Source organism: Mirounga angustirostris, unplaced genomic scaffold, assembly GCF_029215605.1.
Source record: "Mirounga angustirostris isolate CCGP_5_RB_7025 unplaced genomic scaffold, mMirAng1.0.hap1 SCAF_9, whole genome shotgun sequence".
Classification (NCBI taxonomy): domain Eukaryota; kingdom Metazoa; phylum Chordata; class Mammalia; order Carnivora; family Phocidae; genus Mirounga; species Mirounga angustirostris.
In genome coordinates, this window is record NW_026991717.1 from 22,325,454 (window position 1) to 22,344,807 (window position 19,354).

At 40.1% G+C, this 19,354-nt stretch overlaps 1 protein-coding gene across 1 annotated transcript in view; it reads right to left on the bottom strand.

Moving 5' to 3' along the window:
• OTUD7A (OTU deubiquitinase 7A) overlaps positions 1-19,354 on the bottom strand; it is a 382,364-nt gene that overhangs the window by 141,051 nt on the left and 221,959 nt on the right. Inside the window, exon 4 of the mRNA XM_064570029.1 lies at positions 17,633-17,787. Coding sequence (XP_064426099.1) covers positions 17,633-17,783 — 151 coding nt within the window. The 5' untranslated portion in view covers positions 17,784-17,787. The remainder of the gene's footprint in view (positions 1-17,632; positions 17,788-19,354) is intronic.

Here is a 19,354-nt window from a genome sequence, read left to right on the forward strand (position 1 = left end):
GGCTATTAGCAATTTCAATTCAAATTAAAGACTATAAAGAGGTGATGTCAGCATCATGGTGGAATAAGACATCTTGCATTTTTGTCCACTCCCCGCTCCAAGAATAATTTGCCATTCATTCATGGACAAAAGTGCCTTTGTGGCAACTGTGGGATCCAGGAGAAGTCTCACCTACCCATGTGTTGGGTAATAGGCATGCAGACCTCAGTCCCAGCTGTGGACTCTGCCATGAACCTTTCAGCTCCTCTTGGCTACAGTTTGAGATCCCATGTGAAACACTGTTTTAGATATCACCCATAGATGAGAGAACCTAGAAATCCAGGTTTCTAGAGGAGAAGTTCCAGCACAACATCAGAGCAAGAAAAAACATATGGACTTGGTCACACTGGAAAAGATTAGAGGAACAGTTTGACTTTACCTGCATCATCCCTTCCCCAAGGCAGCACAGCTTAATACCAACAGAAACCCTCTTGGTCCATGATTTCTCCCACAGGGGAGAGCCAGATTATGTAGGTAAGCACCAGCTTCCCCTGCTATGTGGGACACTGCCAGGAGGCTAACCTGATCCAGATTATTGAGTCATGAACTGCATGACTGGGTGGTGGGAGAAGGCTGGGAGAGTGGCAGATAGGACTCTTAAGGGGCATTAAAGGGATGTGGATCCCACTAACTGCCTCATGGACTCCATCAAAAAGCCTGCCCATGAGCCACTGGGAACAGCTCACCTATGGATACCCCAACTGGCCAGTGGGCACCCCAAGCACTGGTGAAAGTGAGCTTTGGCAGATGGCTAGTGAGCACACACAGAAAGTTGGCTCAGATCTGCACTCTAGGAAGAGATCTGTTTGAAAACCAGAACTTGAGCTTTAGCACTGCCTTTGAGAAAGCAAAATGGAGGCTTGTCAGCATGGCAGATCAGAAGTCATACAAGCTTAAGAATTCTGCCACAAGAGGGAGCAGGAAACATGGAGCAGGTGTATCCATAGAAGGTCTGAGAAAGCCTCAAAATCCTTAGCTTGGTTGAGGGAAGGTATTTCTCCCCTGAAGGCAGTGAGTAAAGACTGGAGGAGGTGACTGCTACTTCAAATGTGATGACAGTAATGCAAAACTTCAAGGAACATGAAAAATCAAAGAAACATTACACCACTAAAGGATCATAATAATCTTTCAGTAACTGGCCTCAAAGACATGGAGATCTTGCAACTTAGCTGATAAAGAATGCAAGACAGCTGTTTTGAGGAAACCCAACAAACTACAAGACACACAGAAAGATAATTCAACAAAATCAGGAAACAATATACAAACAAAATGAAAAGTTTAACAAGAAAAAAAAAAGAAAATCATAAAAAAGAACCAAACAGAAATCCTGGAGCTGAAGAATACAATGAATGAAATGAAAAAAGCAATAGGAAGTGCCAACAGTAGATGAATCAAGCAGAAGAAAGAATCTGTAAGATAGAAGACAGAATCTTTGAAATCATTCAGTCAGTGGAGTACAAAAGAAAAAAGGAATGAAAAAGAGTGAAGAAAGCCTACATGATTATGGGATAAAATAAAAAAAAAACAATTTGTAAATTATTAAAGTCTCAGAAGCATAAGGGAGGGAGAAGGAGACAGAAAATATATTTAAAGAAATAATGGCTGGAAATTTCCCAAATCAGGAACAAGATTTGGATAGCCAATTGATGAAGCTCATAGGTCACTAAACAAAATCAACTTAAAGAGATTCTCTCCAAGACACTATAATAAAACTGTCAAAAATCAAAGATGAAGAGATAATCTTAAAAGAAGCAAGAGGAAAAAAAAGTGTGTAACTCATAAGGGAACCCCCAAAGGGGTGTCAGTGGAATCAGCAGAAATCTCACAGGCCAGAAGAGAGTGGGATCATATATTCAAAATACTGAAAGAAAAAAACTTCCAACCAAGGATACTTTATACGTGGTAAAGTTATCTTTCAGAAATGAAGGGGAGATAGACTTTTCTAGACAACAAAAGCTGAGGGAGTTCATCACTGTGAGACCTGCCTTACGAGAAATGCTGAAAGGAGTTCTTTAAGCTGAAATGAAAGGATACTAATGAGTAAAATGAAAAAATATGAAAATATAAAACACACTGGGAAAGGTAGGCTTATGGTCAAATTCAGAATAGTCTAATTCTGTAATATGGTAGAGTGTTACATAGAAAGATTAAATGACAAGAGTATTAAAATAACTATAGCTACAGGGGCACCTGGGTGGCTCAGATGGTTAGGCGTCTGCCTTCAGCTCAGGGCATGATCTCAGGGTCCTGGGATTGAGTCCCATATCAGGCTCCTGGCTCAGCAAGGAGTCTGCTTCTCCCTCTCCCTCTGCCTCTCTCCCCTGCTCATATTCCCTCTCTCTCTCTGTCACATGAATAAAAAAAAAAAAAACTATAGCTACAATATTTTTTTAATGAATACACAATATAAAAAGAGATATTATGACATCAAAGACACAAAAGAGGGGAGTAAAAGGGTAGACTTTTTGTATATGATTGATGTTGCTGTTATCAGCATAAAATAAATTGTTAAAAAATATAAGATGTTTTACTACATCTGTATCTTTGGGGTAAATACCCAGTAGTGCAGTTGCTGCGTCATAGGGTAGCTCTATTTTTAACTTTTTGAGGAACCTCCATACTGTTTTCCCAAGTGGCTGTACCAACTTGCATTCCCACCAACAGTGTAAAAGTGTTCCCCTTTCTCCACATCCTCTCCAACATTTGTTGTTTCCTACCTTGTTAATTTTTGCCATTCTAACTGGTGTAAGGTGGTATATCTCAATGTAGTTTTGATTTGAATTTCCCTGATGGCTAATGATGTTGAACATTTTTTCATGTGTCTGTTAGCCATTTGTATGTCTTCTTTGGAGAAGTGTCTGTTCATGTCTTCCACCCATTTATTGACTTGATTATTTGGTTTTTGGGTGTTGAGTTTGAGAAGTTCTTTACAGCAGCTATGTCCACAATAGCCAAACTGTAGAAGGAGCTGAGATGCCCTTCAACAGACAAATGGATAAAGAAGATGTGGTCCATATATACAATGGAATATTATTCAGCCATCAGAAAGGCTGAATACTCACCATTTGCATCGACATGTATGGAACTGGAGGAGATTATGCTAAGTGAAATAAGTCAAGCAAAGAAAGACAATTGTCATATGGTTTCACTTATATGTGGAACATAAGGAATAGCATGGAGGGCATTAGGAGAAGGAAGGGAAAAATGAAGGAGGGGGAAATCAGAGGGGGAGACAAACCATGAGAGACAATGGACTCTGGGAAACAAACTGAGGGTTTTAGAGGGGAGGGGCATGGGGAAATGGGTTAGCCTGGTGATGAGTATTAAGGAGGGCATGTATTGCAACTGGGTGTTATACGCAAACAATGAATCATGGAACACTACATCAAAAACTAATCATGTACTGTATAGTGACTAACATAACATAATAAAAAAAAATTTTACCTTTTACCTCATTAAAATTAAACCCTGATCTTCCAATATTAGACATGGAAGGAGAATCTCTGGTGAGGAGTTATAGCCAGCTACTGTTACTCTATATATGTGTATGATGCTTACAGCTTTCACTTAATATAAAATTAGTAAATATTCATGGTAGAAAAGTTTTATGTAAGCCTCATGGCAATCAGAAACCAAAAAACTACAGTAAATTAATAAAACATAAAGAGAAAGGAATCCAAGCATACTACTACATAATATCAATCCATAAAAGAAGGCCACAAAAGAGGAAGAAAGGAGAAAGGGAGCTACAAAACAGCCAGAAAACAATAAGATGACATTAGTGAGTCCTTACCTATCAATAATTATTCTAAGTGTAAATGGATTAAATTCTCCAATCAAAAGGCACAGAGTGGTTGGATGGATAGAAATCGATACCCAACTATATGCTGCCTATAAAAGATTCACTTCAGTTGCAAGGATACACATAGTTTACAAGTGAAGGGATGGAAAAAGATATTCTGTGGAAGTGGAAATCAAAAGAGAACAGGGTAGCTATACTAATATCAAGTAAAATAGACTTTACACCAAAAATGTAACAAGAGACAAAGAAGGTATTATATAATGGTAAGGGAGTCAATTAATCAAGAAGATATAACAGTACTTAATACATATGCACCCAACACAGGAGCATCTAAACACATGAAACATAAACTAACAGATTAGAGGGGAGAAAAACAACAACAAAATAATAGTAGGGGACGTCAATTCCCCACTTTCAACAATAGATAGATCATCCAGACAGAAAAACAACAAGGAATGCTGGACTTGAATTATACTTTAGATTTAGTTGACCTAGCAGTCATATACAGAACATTCCATCCAAGAGCAGCAGAATACACACTCTTCTCAAGCACACATAAATATTCTCTAGGATAGATCATATGATAGGTCACAAAACAAATATTAACAAATTTAAGAAGATTAAAATAATACCAATTATCTTTTCTGACAACAGTGATATGAAACAAGAAATCAACAATAGAAGAAAAGCTGGAGAATTCACAAATATTTAGAAATTAAACAGCACAGTCCTGAACAACCATTGGGTTAAAGAAGAAACATAAAGGAAATGAAAAAGAATCTTGAAACTAATGAAAATGGAAACACAACATATCAGAACCTATGGTATGAAACAAAAGCAGTCTTAAGAGGACATTTTATAGTGATAAATACTTGCATTAAGAAAAAAAAGAGATCTGAAATAAACAACCTAGCTTTATACCCCAAGGAACTAGAAAAAGAAGAAATACTAAGTACAAAGTTAATAGAAGGAAGGAAATAAAAATCAGAGTGGAAATAAATAAAATAGACATCAGAAAAACAATAGAAAGACCAATGAAACTAAGAGCTGTTTTTTTGAAAAGATAAACAAAATTGACAAAGTGTTAGCTAGACTTACCAAGAAAAAAAAAAAAAAGAGAGAGAACTCAAATAAATAGAATCAGATATGAAAGAAAAGACATTGCAACTGATACCACATAAATACAAAGAATCGTACAAGACCATATAAACAGTTATATGCCAACAAATTGGAGAACATATAAAAAAAAAGTGGATAAATTGCTAGAGACATAAAACCTACCAAGACTAAATCATGAAGAAATAGAAAATCTGAACAGATCAATAATGAGTAAGGGGATAGTTCAGTAATCAAAAACTTTGCAACAAAGAACAGTCCAGGACCAGATGGTTTCACTTGTGAATTCTACCAGACATTTAAGGAAGAAATAACACCAATCTTTTGAAAACTTCCAAAAATCTGAAGAAGAGGATATACTCCCAAACTCACTTTATGAGGCCAGGATTAACCTGATACAAAATTCAGATAAGGACACTGCAAGAAAACCAGAGGTCAACATTCCTGATAAATACAGATGCAACAATTTTCAACAAAATATTAGCAAACTAAATTCAGTAGTTCATTAAAAAGATCATACAACATGATCATTTGAGATTTATCTCTGAGATGCAAGGATTGTTCAACATACGCAAATCAATAAATGTGATACACTGCATTAACAGAATGAAAGATAAAAATCATATGATAATCTCAATAGAGGCAGAAAAGCATTTGACAAAATATAACATCCTTTCATGGTAAAAACTTCCAAGAAATTGTGTATAGAAAGAATATATCTCAACATAATAAAGATCCGATATGATAAGCCCCATAGTTAACATTATACTCAACACTGAAAGGTTAAAAACTCTCCTTCCAAGATCAGAAACAAGGCAAGGGTGTCCATTCTCACCACTTCTATTCAGCATAGTGCTGGAAATCTTAGTGCAATCATGCAAGAAAAAGGAATAAAAGGTTTCTGATTCATAAAGGGAAAAGTAGCACTATTTGCAGGTGATATGATTATATATATAGAAAATGCTGGGTACCACCAAAAAATTGTGGCTACACACAAGCCTGGCCTCACCTTCCCACAAACTCAGTGCTCCAAGGGGAGCCCCAGACTTGAGGGGTGTCTGCTAATGGGATAAATGCAACCCAGAGGAATGAGGGCAACTGAGGACCAGTAGCTAGAGGACCCTCCTCAATTCTTGGTGCCATGAGCAAACATCCTATTCATTCAGACTATAGGTCACCCCTGAGCTTTTATATGAGTACAGCATGGCTGATCAAGTGGGCTTTTAATAATGAGAAATGCCCACTCCAATCCTGTCCTTGATCCATGTCTTGGAAGCAACCAGAGCCCGTCTGTGAGACTGATTCCCCAAAGCATGCTTGATCACGGTGGGAATTTGAAGGAACCAGCTCACTGGGAGGCTGATCCCATAACTTACTGACGCAATGTACAGGCACAGATGGCATTTCATGCCATTTGCCCATTATCCCTTGTCTGGAAAGTAGCAGAAATCTCCTTACTGGTTTAGAGATATAAACGCTAGTGCCACCAGTTGCTACCATGAGGACTGTGGCTAATTAATGATCCCCTTTCCCTCTGACCCTCATGCTCCTCATGCTTTTGGCAGGCATAGTTCTTCAAGCAGAACCATAGACAATTAGGATTTAGAAATGGGATACAATCTATTTTGCACTCTAGTCTCATAATGTTTCCTGTGACCTCCCTACTTCCCTTCAGTGCTTCTCACTGCTTAAAACGTAACTTCTCTGCATGGAACACCAGGCGCTTTGAGATGTGTCCATCCACGCAGTCTCATCTGTCTCCTGCCATTTCCCCTCCAGTCATAGTCTGTGACACAGCAATACTGAGCTCCTTCTCTTTCTGATTTTTATGCTTCCATACCTTTGCAAATGCTCTTCCCTCTGACTGGAATATGCAACCCCCCTGCCTTACACACACACACACACACACACACACACACACACACACACACCCCTTTCTGCCTAGTAAATTCCTATTCCACCTCTGAGCCTCAGAAACCTATGGTATCATCTTGGACCACCCTAAGCTGACCTGGGTTCTCCTCTTGGATCCCTCATTTTGGCCATTTACCTGACTGTGATAGCAGGGGGTTGTTAAGTAATTGAGGGCAGAAGGCACAGCCCTTCCTTCTTCCATACTGGATCTCCAACATCCAGGTCAGAGGCCCTCAATACATGCTTGCAGACTGACCACATCATTGTTTTTGCTTAAGTATGAGTTCTTGATATGTAGCATCTTCCCCTTTCCTGCCCCAAATTTTTAATTGATTTTGGTTTGCACAGCTACTTTTTATCTTAAAAAATGTTTAACTTTTATGACTCCAATTCTGAGCCACAATATCAGAGGATCTTCCACCAGGGGATGGTGTTCCCTTGACCCTCCCTCTTCAACACAATTAATTTCAGTCCACATTACTGACTGCACTGGGCGGAAGCCTCTTAGGAATGTGCACATCAGCAAAGCAAGGTGGAAGAACTCCAAAAGGTGGGGGGTATGGGATAGCCCAGGTGGAAATCTCCATTGAGAAAGACTGTCTTGGACATGATTGGCTTTCTAGAGAGGAAACATTTCATTTCAAGTAGCCAAGATGGGACAGCTTCTTGAGTAAAGCCAATAAAATAGGCCAGTGATGGTACCTGGGGTTACAATCTACCCTAATGGAAAGGAAATGAGGGAAATAAGATCTACTTCATTGATTAGCATCCCAAAAGGAAACTCCTCACACATGGTTGTAATGGATCTCAGTTTGTTTCAAGAGTATTTAAACATTCTCCCCTATCTAAAGAGAGTATGTGTCTTCCTAAACGGGGCCAGACCAGAGGAGTCATCTTGGAAGTCTGATCCTGAACAGGACTTTTTATTTTTGGCTGTATTATTTTAAATATGTCTAGTGTAATGGCAGAGCTCTCCCCAGTGGCAGCAGGACAGCAGGGAGAACAATGAGTGTCTTCATTTCAGAATTTCTAGACTCACTGGCCAGAGCCCTTCAGACCTTCTCCTCCTCTTAACTCCTGCTTAGGATTCAAGGTCGCCAAGCCACTTTTTCGTTCCCACCCAAGGATGATCCCACTCAAGCTTTCTAATTATGCAAACCTGAAAAACTTACAGCAGTGAATTCTTCTGGTAAATAGAATGGCATGTGTTCAAGACTGGGCTTCAGATCTAGCTTGACTGAAGAGGAAGAATGCTCTGATTACACACACCTGGGATATCTGGCCTTGGAACACTTTTCTCATTTTAATTAAAAGAGTAACTATTCTGAAGCCTACCTCAGTTTCTTGTGTGTTTAAGTCCTGGGTCAGTGATGGCAACTGGCCGGTCTTCAGGCAGAGTCCCCTTTGGTTCCCCTACCACTTCCAATTTCATCTTGTCCACTCTGCTGAATGCTCCACAGACAACTATGTGGGTTTGTTGTGGGCAGATCCCATACACAGCTGGTGGGCTAATGTGAGAATTTTACTAAACACATTCTTCTCTCAGTTGCCTTCATCCCCTCTCCCATTTCTTGGGTGTACTCTTTGGGGCATTATTACAGTTATCTAAGTCAGCAGCTGCTGTCCCCAATTGTGGAAAAGTTTTCATAGGCCAGATGTAAATGTTAATGGAATAGCCTGTCAATATGACTGGTAAGTTACTGGGAGTTACCTCTCGTGTGAGCTGGACCAAGAAAGGACGCCATACGCAAAATTCCAAACCATATATACTTCAAATCTAAGGGGCCCAGGATTGCAGAAGAGGTTATATTCCCCCATAAACAACTCTAAGTACTTTAGTTGTCAAATTTCAACTCAATTGGTAAATATACATGCATCTTAAAGTATGTAGACAACTTCCATATATATATATTTTGGAGAATACAATTTAACTTAGTTGCCATTATTTTCCTTAACTTTGCAAGTTCCACAAGGATTCTGAAGGATTATACTAGGGACATGTGAGATGTTAATTTCCAATTAATATTCTTCCTAAATGCAACTTGGCTGTTTATTTGAGGATTTTTTTTTCTTTGGGTCACAACAAAAGTAAGGCCTGGGTACACTGAAAGAATATCTTGGTAGAGCTTCAAGGCCTAAGATTCATGGTTATTATAAAAGCATGAGGGTTGCTTTGTCTTTAAGAAGGGAACGGACGCTGTATAAACAACTCATGTGTTTGGCCACTCAAAAATCTTTTTAACTAGCTTTTAGCATTTTTAAAGTGGCCAGATAGTGTTTGGCATCTGATCGTTAGCTATTAGTTCTATTTTTTGAATAGTTTTGTGGTCTATTAAAGTAATATTTTATTTGAAAAGTTAATTAGCCACATCATAAGATGGGTTACTAAAACATCCCTTTGGTGATTAGTTAAAACTCTTTTGAGGGCATACAGCAACACAAAGTGCTGTTATCCTCTAGAAGGACAGTGGGCATGAAGATAAATTGTAGATATTTTTGCAGAAAGAACCTGGCATTGAGTGACACAATTGGGTTCAAATGCTGGTTCTGCTATGTTCTGGATGTATAACTTCAGGGAATTTTCTTAGCTTCAGCTTTCTTGCCTATAAAATGGGAAATCTAACACTTTTCTAATTCACTGTGTGTATTAAATGAGACATCACATTTAAAGAGCCTAGAGTCTGGCATATAACAATGCAACATAAATGCTAACTACTATTGTCAATGTTATTGTCTTTGATTTTAAGAACATCTAATTTAATGAGAAAATAAGTATGTGATTAATTATAAAATAAGAAAAAATCAAATATATGTGACAATAGAAGTCTACAAAGGTTTGAGGAATGGCAAAGAATGACCAATTAATTCCAGCTCTTGCTGGAAACTTCTTTCTCCAGATAGCTATGTCATTACTCTCTCATGCCTCAAATCTTTGCTCAGATCCTGTTTTTATTAATGAGTCCTTCTCTGACAACCCTAATTAAAAATTGTATTCACATCTATACCCCCTTTCCCCTCCCTCTGATACAGTTTTCTCCATAGCACTATCCACTAAAATACTATATAATTTATTTATGCTACTTACTGTCTATCTCCATGAGGATGAGGATTTTCATCTGGTTGCTTATTGCTGTGTGCCCAGCAGCCAGATCATCCCACTGAGGGACTGGCATGTACTGGGTGTTGGAGGGACACAGTGAGCAAAACCTGCTATCGTCCCTGCTGTCATGGAGCTCATACACCAACCTGGAAGAGGAGTCCAGTCTCAAGAGTGAGACAGAGTGTGTGCAGAGAGAGTGGGCAGCACATGACCTGAGCTTAAGCTGAAGCACAGGGGTGGATGGTGTGTCTGGGGAAAAGGATGGTGAAGAATTTTACTAGAGACGAGGTGGAAGGGATGGAATGGGGCACAGGTTGAAAGGAACTGAGTGCCATGTAGAGGAGTTTATTCTACAGGTAACAGGGGATATCAAAGGATTTGGGGCAACAGAATCATTCAACCCAAACTTATTTCAGAAAGGCCACTTAGCCAACATGCAATAGGCAGATGTGAAGGGATCAGACAGCCATGTAAGGATGCACCTTTCACCGGAGGCAGATCAGTGTGCATTTTCTCTGTCCTTCTGTCCTTCTATTCTGCTGTCCCTATCCTGTCTTTTTTTGCCAGGGTCTTTATCAACCTATGTTATTTTTTCTTCTCATTGTCTGTCCTCTGCTCTATTGTGATTCCCATCACTGTATGTGTGTTTTAAACTTTTTATTTTGAAATCAGTAATTAAAAACACTCACAAGAAGTTTAAAAAACAGTGCAGAGAGGGCCCATGGACTTTTTCACCCAGCTTCTGCCATCACCATGTGGTTTAACCCTTAGCAAGATCACAAAGAAAAGATTTCATTCTTTGAAACACTGGCTTTTGGAAAAATCTTGACCCAAATAACTCTCACAACTGAAAGAGCCCAACATCCATGTGTAACCATAGTCTCTCCACTGGTAAAGACAGAGGACAGGTTCCATCCTAGGTGAGCTGGAGCAAGGACACTGCACCCCATCTCCCCTGCTGAAAGCAGTGGGACACCAGGACAGAATGCATGGAGCAGCTGCTGGGGGACTCAGAGGAGTATGTGAGAGCAGGCAGATGGGGGAAGAAGACCGTAATTCAAAGTACCCCAGAACTGGTGGTGGGTTGATCACTTTTTCTTCCAGTCTCCCACATGTGAACTCAGTGCAGCCCCAAACCCAGAAGTGGGCATTAGCTCCAGGAAAAGCCCTCTAGCTCTGGCCCCAGAAGCAGAAAAGGGGTCTCTAATGTTCAGAGAGTGTGTAGAAACCCCTCATTTGTCTTTTTTTCTTCAAAAAAATTTCTCAGTTCTCTAGTGCCCCAGAGCTGAAGCAATTTTGTGGCAGCAATGAGGGATGGCAGGAAATAAAAACTGGGAAACAGGGAAATCTTCTTCTTTAGTCATGGGAGTTATGGTCCCCAGAGGTAAACCCCGTGACTTTTTTTTCATTTTGGATTTTGATTGCTTAGTTCAGACCTAAGCAAAGTCAAATCAAATCTGTAGGAATGTGGGAATAAACAAAGCTCAGGGACCCAGCACTATTGAGGAGATTACAATGAAGCAGAAATTTGGGAAAGCAACCCCTTAAAGTTGTTTATGAACTCTTGGGTTTACCCCTGAGCTGTACATGTATGAATCTGACTCTAAACAGATCCCAGAGGCTTTGAGTAGTGAAATATGGGACAGACTACTGCCCAGGTCTCAGACTGGCCACTAGGTGGTACACATATGAGACAGATCCAAATAGAGTTGACCTTGGAACCACAATGCACAGAAGTCTTGTGGAACCTGGAACTTCTGGTCTGAAACCAACTGGGGCAATTTAAAACAAAAATAACATGTGCCATAATTTTAAACAACAACTATAGTCTCAAAACATAATCTCCAAAATGTTTAGAAATACAATGCAAATTTACTCAGCATACAAAAAAACCAAACAACTCCCCCTGCCAAACCAGACATTTCAATAGCAATACTGAAATGAAATTGATATTGGAATTATCTGACAAAGGCTTCAGAGCAGTTATTATAAATATTTTACAACAGAAGAGGACACTCTTGAAAGAGCCAAGATGTCCATCGACAGATGAATGGATAAAGAAGATGTGGTATATATATACAATGGAATATTATGCAGCCATCAAAAGGAATGAGATCTTGCCATTTGCAACGACGTGGATGGAACTGGAGGGTATTATGTTGAGTGAAATAAGTCAAACAGAGAAAGACATGTATCATATGATCTCACTGATATGAGGAATTCTTAATTGCAGGAAACAAACTGAGGGTTGCTGGAGTGGGGTGGGAGGGATGGGGTGACTGGGTGATAGACACTGGGGAGGGTATGTGCTATGGTGAGCGCTGTGAATTGTGTGAGACTGTTGAATCACAGATCTGTACCTCTGAAACAAATAATGCAATATATGTTAAGAAAAAAAAAAAGAAGAAGAAGAAGGTAGCGGGAGGGGAAGAATGAAGCGGGGGAAATTGGAGGGGTAGACGAACCATGAGAGACAATGGACTCTGAAAAACAAACTGAGGGTTCTAGAGGGGAGGAGGGTGGGAGGATGGGTTAGCCTGGTGGTGGGTATTGAGGAGGGCACATTCTGCATGGAGCACTGGGTGTTATGCACAAACAATGAATCATGGAACACTTCATCTAAAACTAATGACGTAATGTATGGGGATTAACATAAGAATAAAAAAATAAAAATAGAAAAAAAACTAATGATGTAATGTATGGGGATTAACATAAGAATAAAAAAAATAAATAAATAAAATTAAAAAAAGAGAAGAGGACACTCTTGAAAAATAGAGAGCCTCAGCAAAGAAACAGAAAAAAATAAAGAAGAATCAAGTGGAAATGTTAGAAATAAAAAAAAAACATTTAACAACCAAAATAAAAAACTCACTGGATGGGATAAGTAACAAAATAGAGCTGACAGAGGAAATAGTAAATTTATAAATAGATCAATAGAAATGATCTAATTGGAACAATAGATGATAAAAGATGAGAAAGTGAACAGAACTGTAATGATCATGGGGCAGTTGGTTAAGCATCTGGCTCTTGGTGTTAGCTTAGGTTATAATCTCAGGGTTGTGGGCGCCTGGGTGGCTCAGTTGGTTAAGCGACTGCCTTCGGCTCAGGTCATGATCCTGGAGTCCTGGGATCGAGTCCCGCATCGGGCTCCCTGCTCAGCGGGGGGTCTGCTTCTCCCTCTGCCCTCTTCCCTCTCGTGCTCTCTGTCTCTCATTCTCTCTCAAATAAATAAATAAAATCTTTAAAAAAAAATAATCTCAGGGTTGTGAGACTGAGACCCAATTCGGGCTCTGCACTCTGAGAAGTCTGCTTTTTTCTCTCCCTCTGCCCCTCCCTCTTCTCTCTCTCTAAAGTAAATAAATCTTTTTTTTTTTTTTAAAGAATTGTAGTGATCTGAGGACAATAATAAATTCTAAGACTCCTATCATCTGAGTCCCAGAAGAGAAAAATGTGTTGTACAAAAATCTTTAAATAATAGCTGACAGCCTGGTTTATTATTACAAGGCCATCAATATAATCTGTTTTACTAGCAGTTTAAAGAAGGGGAAAAAAACCCACTTAATTATATCAATTATGGAAAATGCATTTGAAAAACTTAACACGTATTCATGATAAATCTCTCAACAAAATATTTTGGAAAGGACTTTCCTCCACCTTATAAAGAACATCTACAAAAACCTACAGCTAGGGCGCCTGGGTGGCTCAGCTGGTTAAGTGACTGCCTTTGGCTCAGGTCATGATCCCGGGGTCCTGGGATCGAGACCCACATTGGGCTTCCCTTGCTCTGCAGGGAGCCTGCTTCTCCCTCTCCCTCCCCCTGCCACTCTCCCTGCTTGTGCTCTCTCTCTGTCAAATAAATAAATAAAATCTTGGGCGCCTGGGTGGATCAGTCATTCGGTGTCTGCCTTCGGCTCAGGTCATGATCCCAGGGTCCTGGGATCGAGTCCCACATTGGGTTCCCTGCTCAGCGGGGAGCCTGCTTCTCCCTCTCCCACTCCCCCTGCTTGTGTTCCCTCTCTCACTGTCTCTCTCTCTGTTAAAAAATAAATAAAATCTTAAAAAAAAAAATAAATAAATAAATAAAATCTTTAAAAAAAAAAAAGCCCTACAGCTATTCTACATAACAGTGAAAGACTGTTGGGGGGGTACGCTTCCATCCTAAGATCAAGAACAAGGCAAGGATGCTTTCTTTCACCACTATCATTTACCTTCTTCCTGGAAGTCCTTGCCAGTGCAATAAGTCAAGAAAAATAAATACAAGGCATACACATTGGAGTAAGAAATAAAACTATCTCTATTCAGAGACAACATGACTGTCTATGTAGAAAATCCAAAGGAATACACACACACACACACACACACACATGCATGCACACGTGTGCACACATGCATGAGGGTGTATACATACACATATACCTTAGGACAAATAATTGAGTTTAGCAAGATTGTAGGATACAAGGGCAACACACAAAAATCAATTATATTTCTCTGTACTAACAATGAACAATTAGAAACTGAAATTAAAAAAAATATATACCATTTACAATAGCTCAAAAACCCCTATATATAAATCTAACAAACATGTATAGGGTCCATATGCTAAAAACTACAAAATGCTGATGAAATAATTCAGAGATGAAATAATAAATGGGAAGTATGGCTACACTGACTTTATTGATTATAAGGCAAAACATAGGATTGATTTACAGATTTAACACAATTCCAATCAAAATCCCAGCAGGAAATTTTAGAGAGAGACATAAGTTGATCCTCAAATTTATATGGAAAGGCAAAGGAAAGAGAATAGTTGAAACACTTTCGAAAGAGAAAAATAAGGTTAGAAGAATCATGCTGACTTTGACTCACCAAGAAGCTACACTAATCAAGATGGAGAAGTACTGGCAGAGGAACAGACATATTGATCAATGGAACAGAATCAGCATCAAGAATTAGCTTCCCACAGATACGTTTAGTTGGTTTTTGACAAATGTGCAAAGGAAATTCAACAGAGGAAGGATAATCTTTTCAACAAATGGTTTTGAAACAATTTGAGCCCCATATGTATACAAATGAACTCTAGCCCAGATATTCTAAAAAAATCCACTCAAAATAGTCAGAGATCTAAAGTAGAAAACTTTCAAGAGACCACCTTGGAGAAAATCCTCACGACCTAGGGTCATGCAAAGGTTCTTAAACATGTTACCCGAAATATGATCCATACAAGAAAAAATGATGAACTGGACTTCACCAAGATTAAAAACTTTTGCTCTGCAAAGGGTACCGGCAAGAGGATAAGAAGTCAAGACACAGACTAGAGAAGAGTATTTGCAGACCCCATCTCTGACAAACGATTTATCCTCAGAATATATAAAGAACTCTCAAAATTCTACTACAAGAAGTCAAATGACTCCACTTAGAAATAGGCAGAAGAACTGAATGATCATTTCACCAAAGAGAAGATACACATGGAGAATAATAACAAAACATTTAACATCATTAGCCAGTGGGGAGATGAAAACCAAAGTGATGGAGAAATACCATTCCACACCTAGGAGAATGGAGAAAATAGTAAGAAAGAAAAGAAATACCAAGCGCTGATGGGGACGTGGAGCAGCCAGAACTCTCCTACATTGCTGGGGAAATGCAAAATGGTTCAGCTCTCTGGAAAACAGTTCGGCAGTTTCTTGTAAAGTGAAACATACAGTTACCATATAAGCCAGCAAATCCCACCCCTGTGTGTGCACCGTGGAAAAATTTAAATGATGTTCACAGAAGCCCCAGTTGTCAAATACACATCTGAGAGCAGCTCTAGTCATAATTGCCCCAAATTGGAAGCAACTGAAACACCCTTGCACAGGTAACTGGATAAACAAACTGTGGTCCATCTCTAGGATGGGTAGCACTTAGCAATAAAAAGGAACAAACTGTTGACATGCACAACTTGCATGAATCTCAAAATAGTGATGCTGAGTGAACAGAAGCCAGTTTCAAAAGGTTAGGTTCTGCATGACTCCATTTATATGGCATTCTTGGAAGAGACAGAGCGAATATGACAGGAGCCAGAGCAGTGGCTGCCAGTGGACAGGGTGGGAGAGGGCATGACGATCAAACACAGCAGGGGGGCAGATGGGGGGGTGGGGGCCGAGGTGGTTCTGTGTCTGAGACTGCTAGTAATAACATAAATCTATGCATCATTCTTAGAACTATACCCCAAAAGGTCAATTTTTTGGTATTTTCATTTAAAAAATAAAATTAAGGAAGAAAAGGGCTGACAACTCTCGTTTCCTACTTAAGGCTATCCAGATAATTCAGAGCAAGTCAGTGCTACTGCAGTGATGAACAGGATCTTTGTCGACTGCTTTTGGAACCTCTGCTACCCGTGGGTAACTCCAGCAAGCATTTGGCATCACGGTTTCGAATGTGCACAATCACCCTGGAAGGTGGGTTAGGGTTAGGATTGATATACAGGAAAAACTGAGGTTAAGGGAAGAAAATAATCTGCCCTCTGTGGTGCAGAGCCAGTAAGTGGCTGGGTCTGCGTTTGGCCCCAGCTCTCGCTGCCAACCTCACTCTGCACCTGCCTCTCTGCATGGCTGCTCACTTCAGGGAGGAAAAGCAATGGGACTGTCAGGGAGGGGATCGACAATCGGCGTGCTGGGGAGGGGGTGGGCGGTGAGAATCGCACTTCGATTTATGTGCATCACAAACATTTGCTACGCATTTTTATTCTGAACCCTGAGTTTGCTTGAAATTCTGGGAGCTTCAGGGAAAGTTAAAATTGACACTGTTGTTGCTGGCCTACTGGCATTTTCTCAGAGCCCTTGAAGAGGTGGTTCTGAGTTTTCCATGGGATTTGAATAGTTACCTCCACCATCATACAAATGTGTAGTAATCCATATTGTTTCCTAAGTGAACTAAGGGATAATTGTGACTTAGAATAACTTAACCAAGTATTACCTAATTCCATAAACAGCAGTTTATACATTTGAAGCCAAGAGAAATCATTTACAAATTCTCTCACACATTTGTTTGTTCTGAGAAGTTATGACAGGCTCTTCCCGCCTCTCATCTTTACCCCACCACACACAAGTACACAAAAAGATTTTAAAAATACACAAAGTAAGTCCATTTTAGAGTCTGAGACAGAAATTGCACACTTTCCACGTAACAAACGATATCTACACTTAAGGTTTAAGGAGGAGTTCAGCCTTCTTGAGTATGAATTACTACCGTCTATTTACTGGCTACTACGTGGTTTTCCTTCGCCTAAAGTATTTTTGTCTCAGCCACAATAGAGATAAGAAATGTTCAGGTCTCCAACAAAAGTGTTCTCTTCAATGTTCTATTATTTCTGCTCTGTTATATATTTCCTTTAAAAAAGTAATTTCTGATAAATTTTGACTATCTTTAAGCTTTAATGCAAAGCAAAGCTGAGCTAATAATGCCTTCTGCAGTTTTACTGTAGAGTGCTGAGTTATTGCTTCCATACTCAAAATAAAGCCAAGAATAACACAAACTATTTCATCATCAACACCTTTTTTTTTACTCTTAATGAGCCCAGTCCCACCACCGTCAGGTAACAAAAATCTTCTTATCTTTTTTCACCGGTTCGAGGTTCTTCTGCCCAGGAGAGTGGCATGGGGACAACAAGGCCCGCTTACCTTCCAGCAGGTCTCTGGCCAGACCAGGTTCTGCCCCCGTGGACCGAACAAAGTCTGACAGGACTGCGTCCATATCAAGAGTCATAGGATCATGTAGAAGGGCTGCCCAACACTCAGCCGAGGTGGGGTTTGGAAGCAGGCTAGAAACCATCCATCTGCAAGAAAGGAGAGAGGCGCCACAGTGCTGTAAGAGGGGAGGTAAGTGGCAAAAGTGCACGCGAGTGAGCACGCACACAGAGAATGGAGAGCCGAAACCATTTCTGCCCATGTGGGACAGCGGCCCCATTCTTCAGGTAAGACACTGAATAAAAATCAAACCCAGTGTCATCCCTCTGAGCATGCCATATGAGCCTGGGGGGCAGAACCAACTCCAGTGCTTCGGACCTTACATTTTGTCCATTCCAATGACAGCTGACTGAGAAGAAGATAGACCAGCAATTGCAGTACTAGATATTTGTCCAAAGGATACAAACACAGTGATTCAAAGGGGCACCTGCATCCCAATGTTTATAGCAGCAATGTCCACAATAGCCAAGATGTCCCTTGACAGATGAATGGAGAAAGAAGATGTGGTATATATAGACAATGGAATATTACTCAGCCATCAAAAAGAATGAAATCTTGCCATTTGCCATGATGTGGATGGAACTATTATGCTAAGTGAAATAAGTCAGTCAGAGAAAGACAAATACCATATGATTTCACTCACATGTGGAATTTAAGAAACAAAGCAGATGAACATAGGGGAAGGAAGGAAAAATAAAATAAGATGAAATCAGAGAGGCAGACAAACCATGAGAGACTCTTAACTATAGGGAACAAACTGAGGGTTGCTAGAAGGGAGGGGGTGGGGGGGATGGGGTAACTGGGTGATGGGCATTAAGGAGGGCACTTGATGTAATGAGCAATGGGTATTATATGCAACTGATGAATCACTGGATCCTACCTCTGAAACTAATAATATAGTACATGTTAATTAAATTGAATTTAAATAAAAAATTTTTAAAAAAGATAGGTTAGATTGTTTAAAAAAAAAATCAAACACCTACGTACACATTGATTAATTTGGGGTTACTAGATTTCCAATCCTCTTCCAAGTTAACCAAGTACGCGACACTTCCACAGTGTAACTGCGTTGCCCACTACATCCCAATTACGGCTTTATCAGTGAGCCAACCCACTCCCTTGGTTCTCACCCCCCTCTTGGCTCTTAGGAAAGAGTCCATGCAATCCAGACCCGACTGAAGTACCAAACCTGCTGAAATGACTGCTGAGCTATCTGTCATCTCTCCAAGAATCATTGTAGTCACAGGAACAATCCAACAAAATTCATAAGGATGCGAGATTTCCCAGGCGGAACAGCCCCGGTTAGAACCATACAAGAGGCATCCTGCAGCTTGACCACAGAACGCACCCACCGATTTTGCTGGAAGAAAGCAATCAGCACCTGGCCTGGGAGGCTCACGCCAGGGAACCAGTGCTGGGCCAGTGGTGGATACCTGGTCATGGCTGATAAATTGGAAATGCATCCCTGGGTTTGCATACGTAAGGGGTGGGCAAACGATGGCCCATGGGCCAAGAGGGAGCTGCCATCTGTATTTGTACATAAAGTGGTACTGGAACATAGTCACATCCATTCATTCACATGTTGTCTCTGGTTGCTCTTCACGTGGCTGAGTTGAGCAGTTAAAACAGAGACCACAAGGCCCACAAAACTAAAAA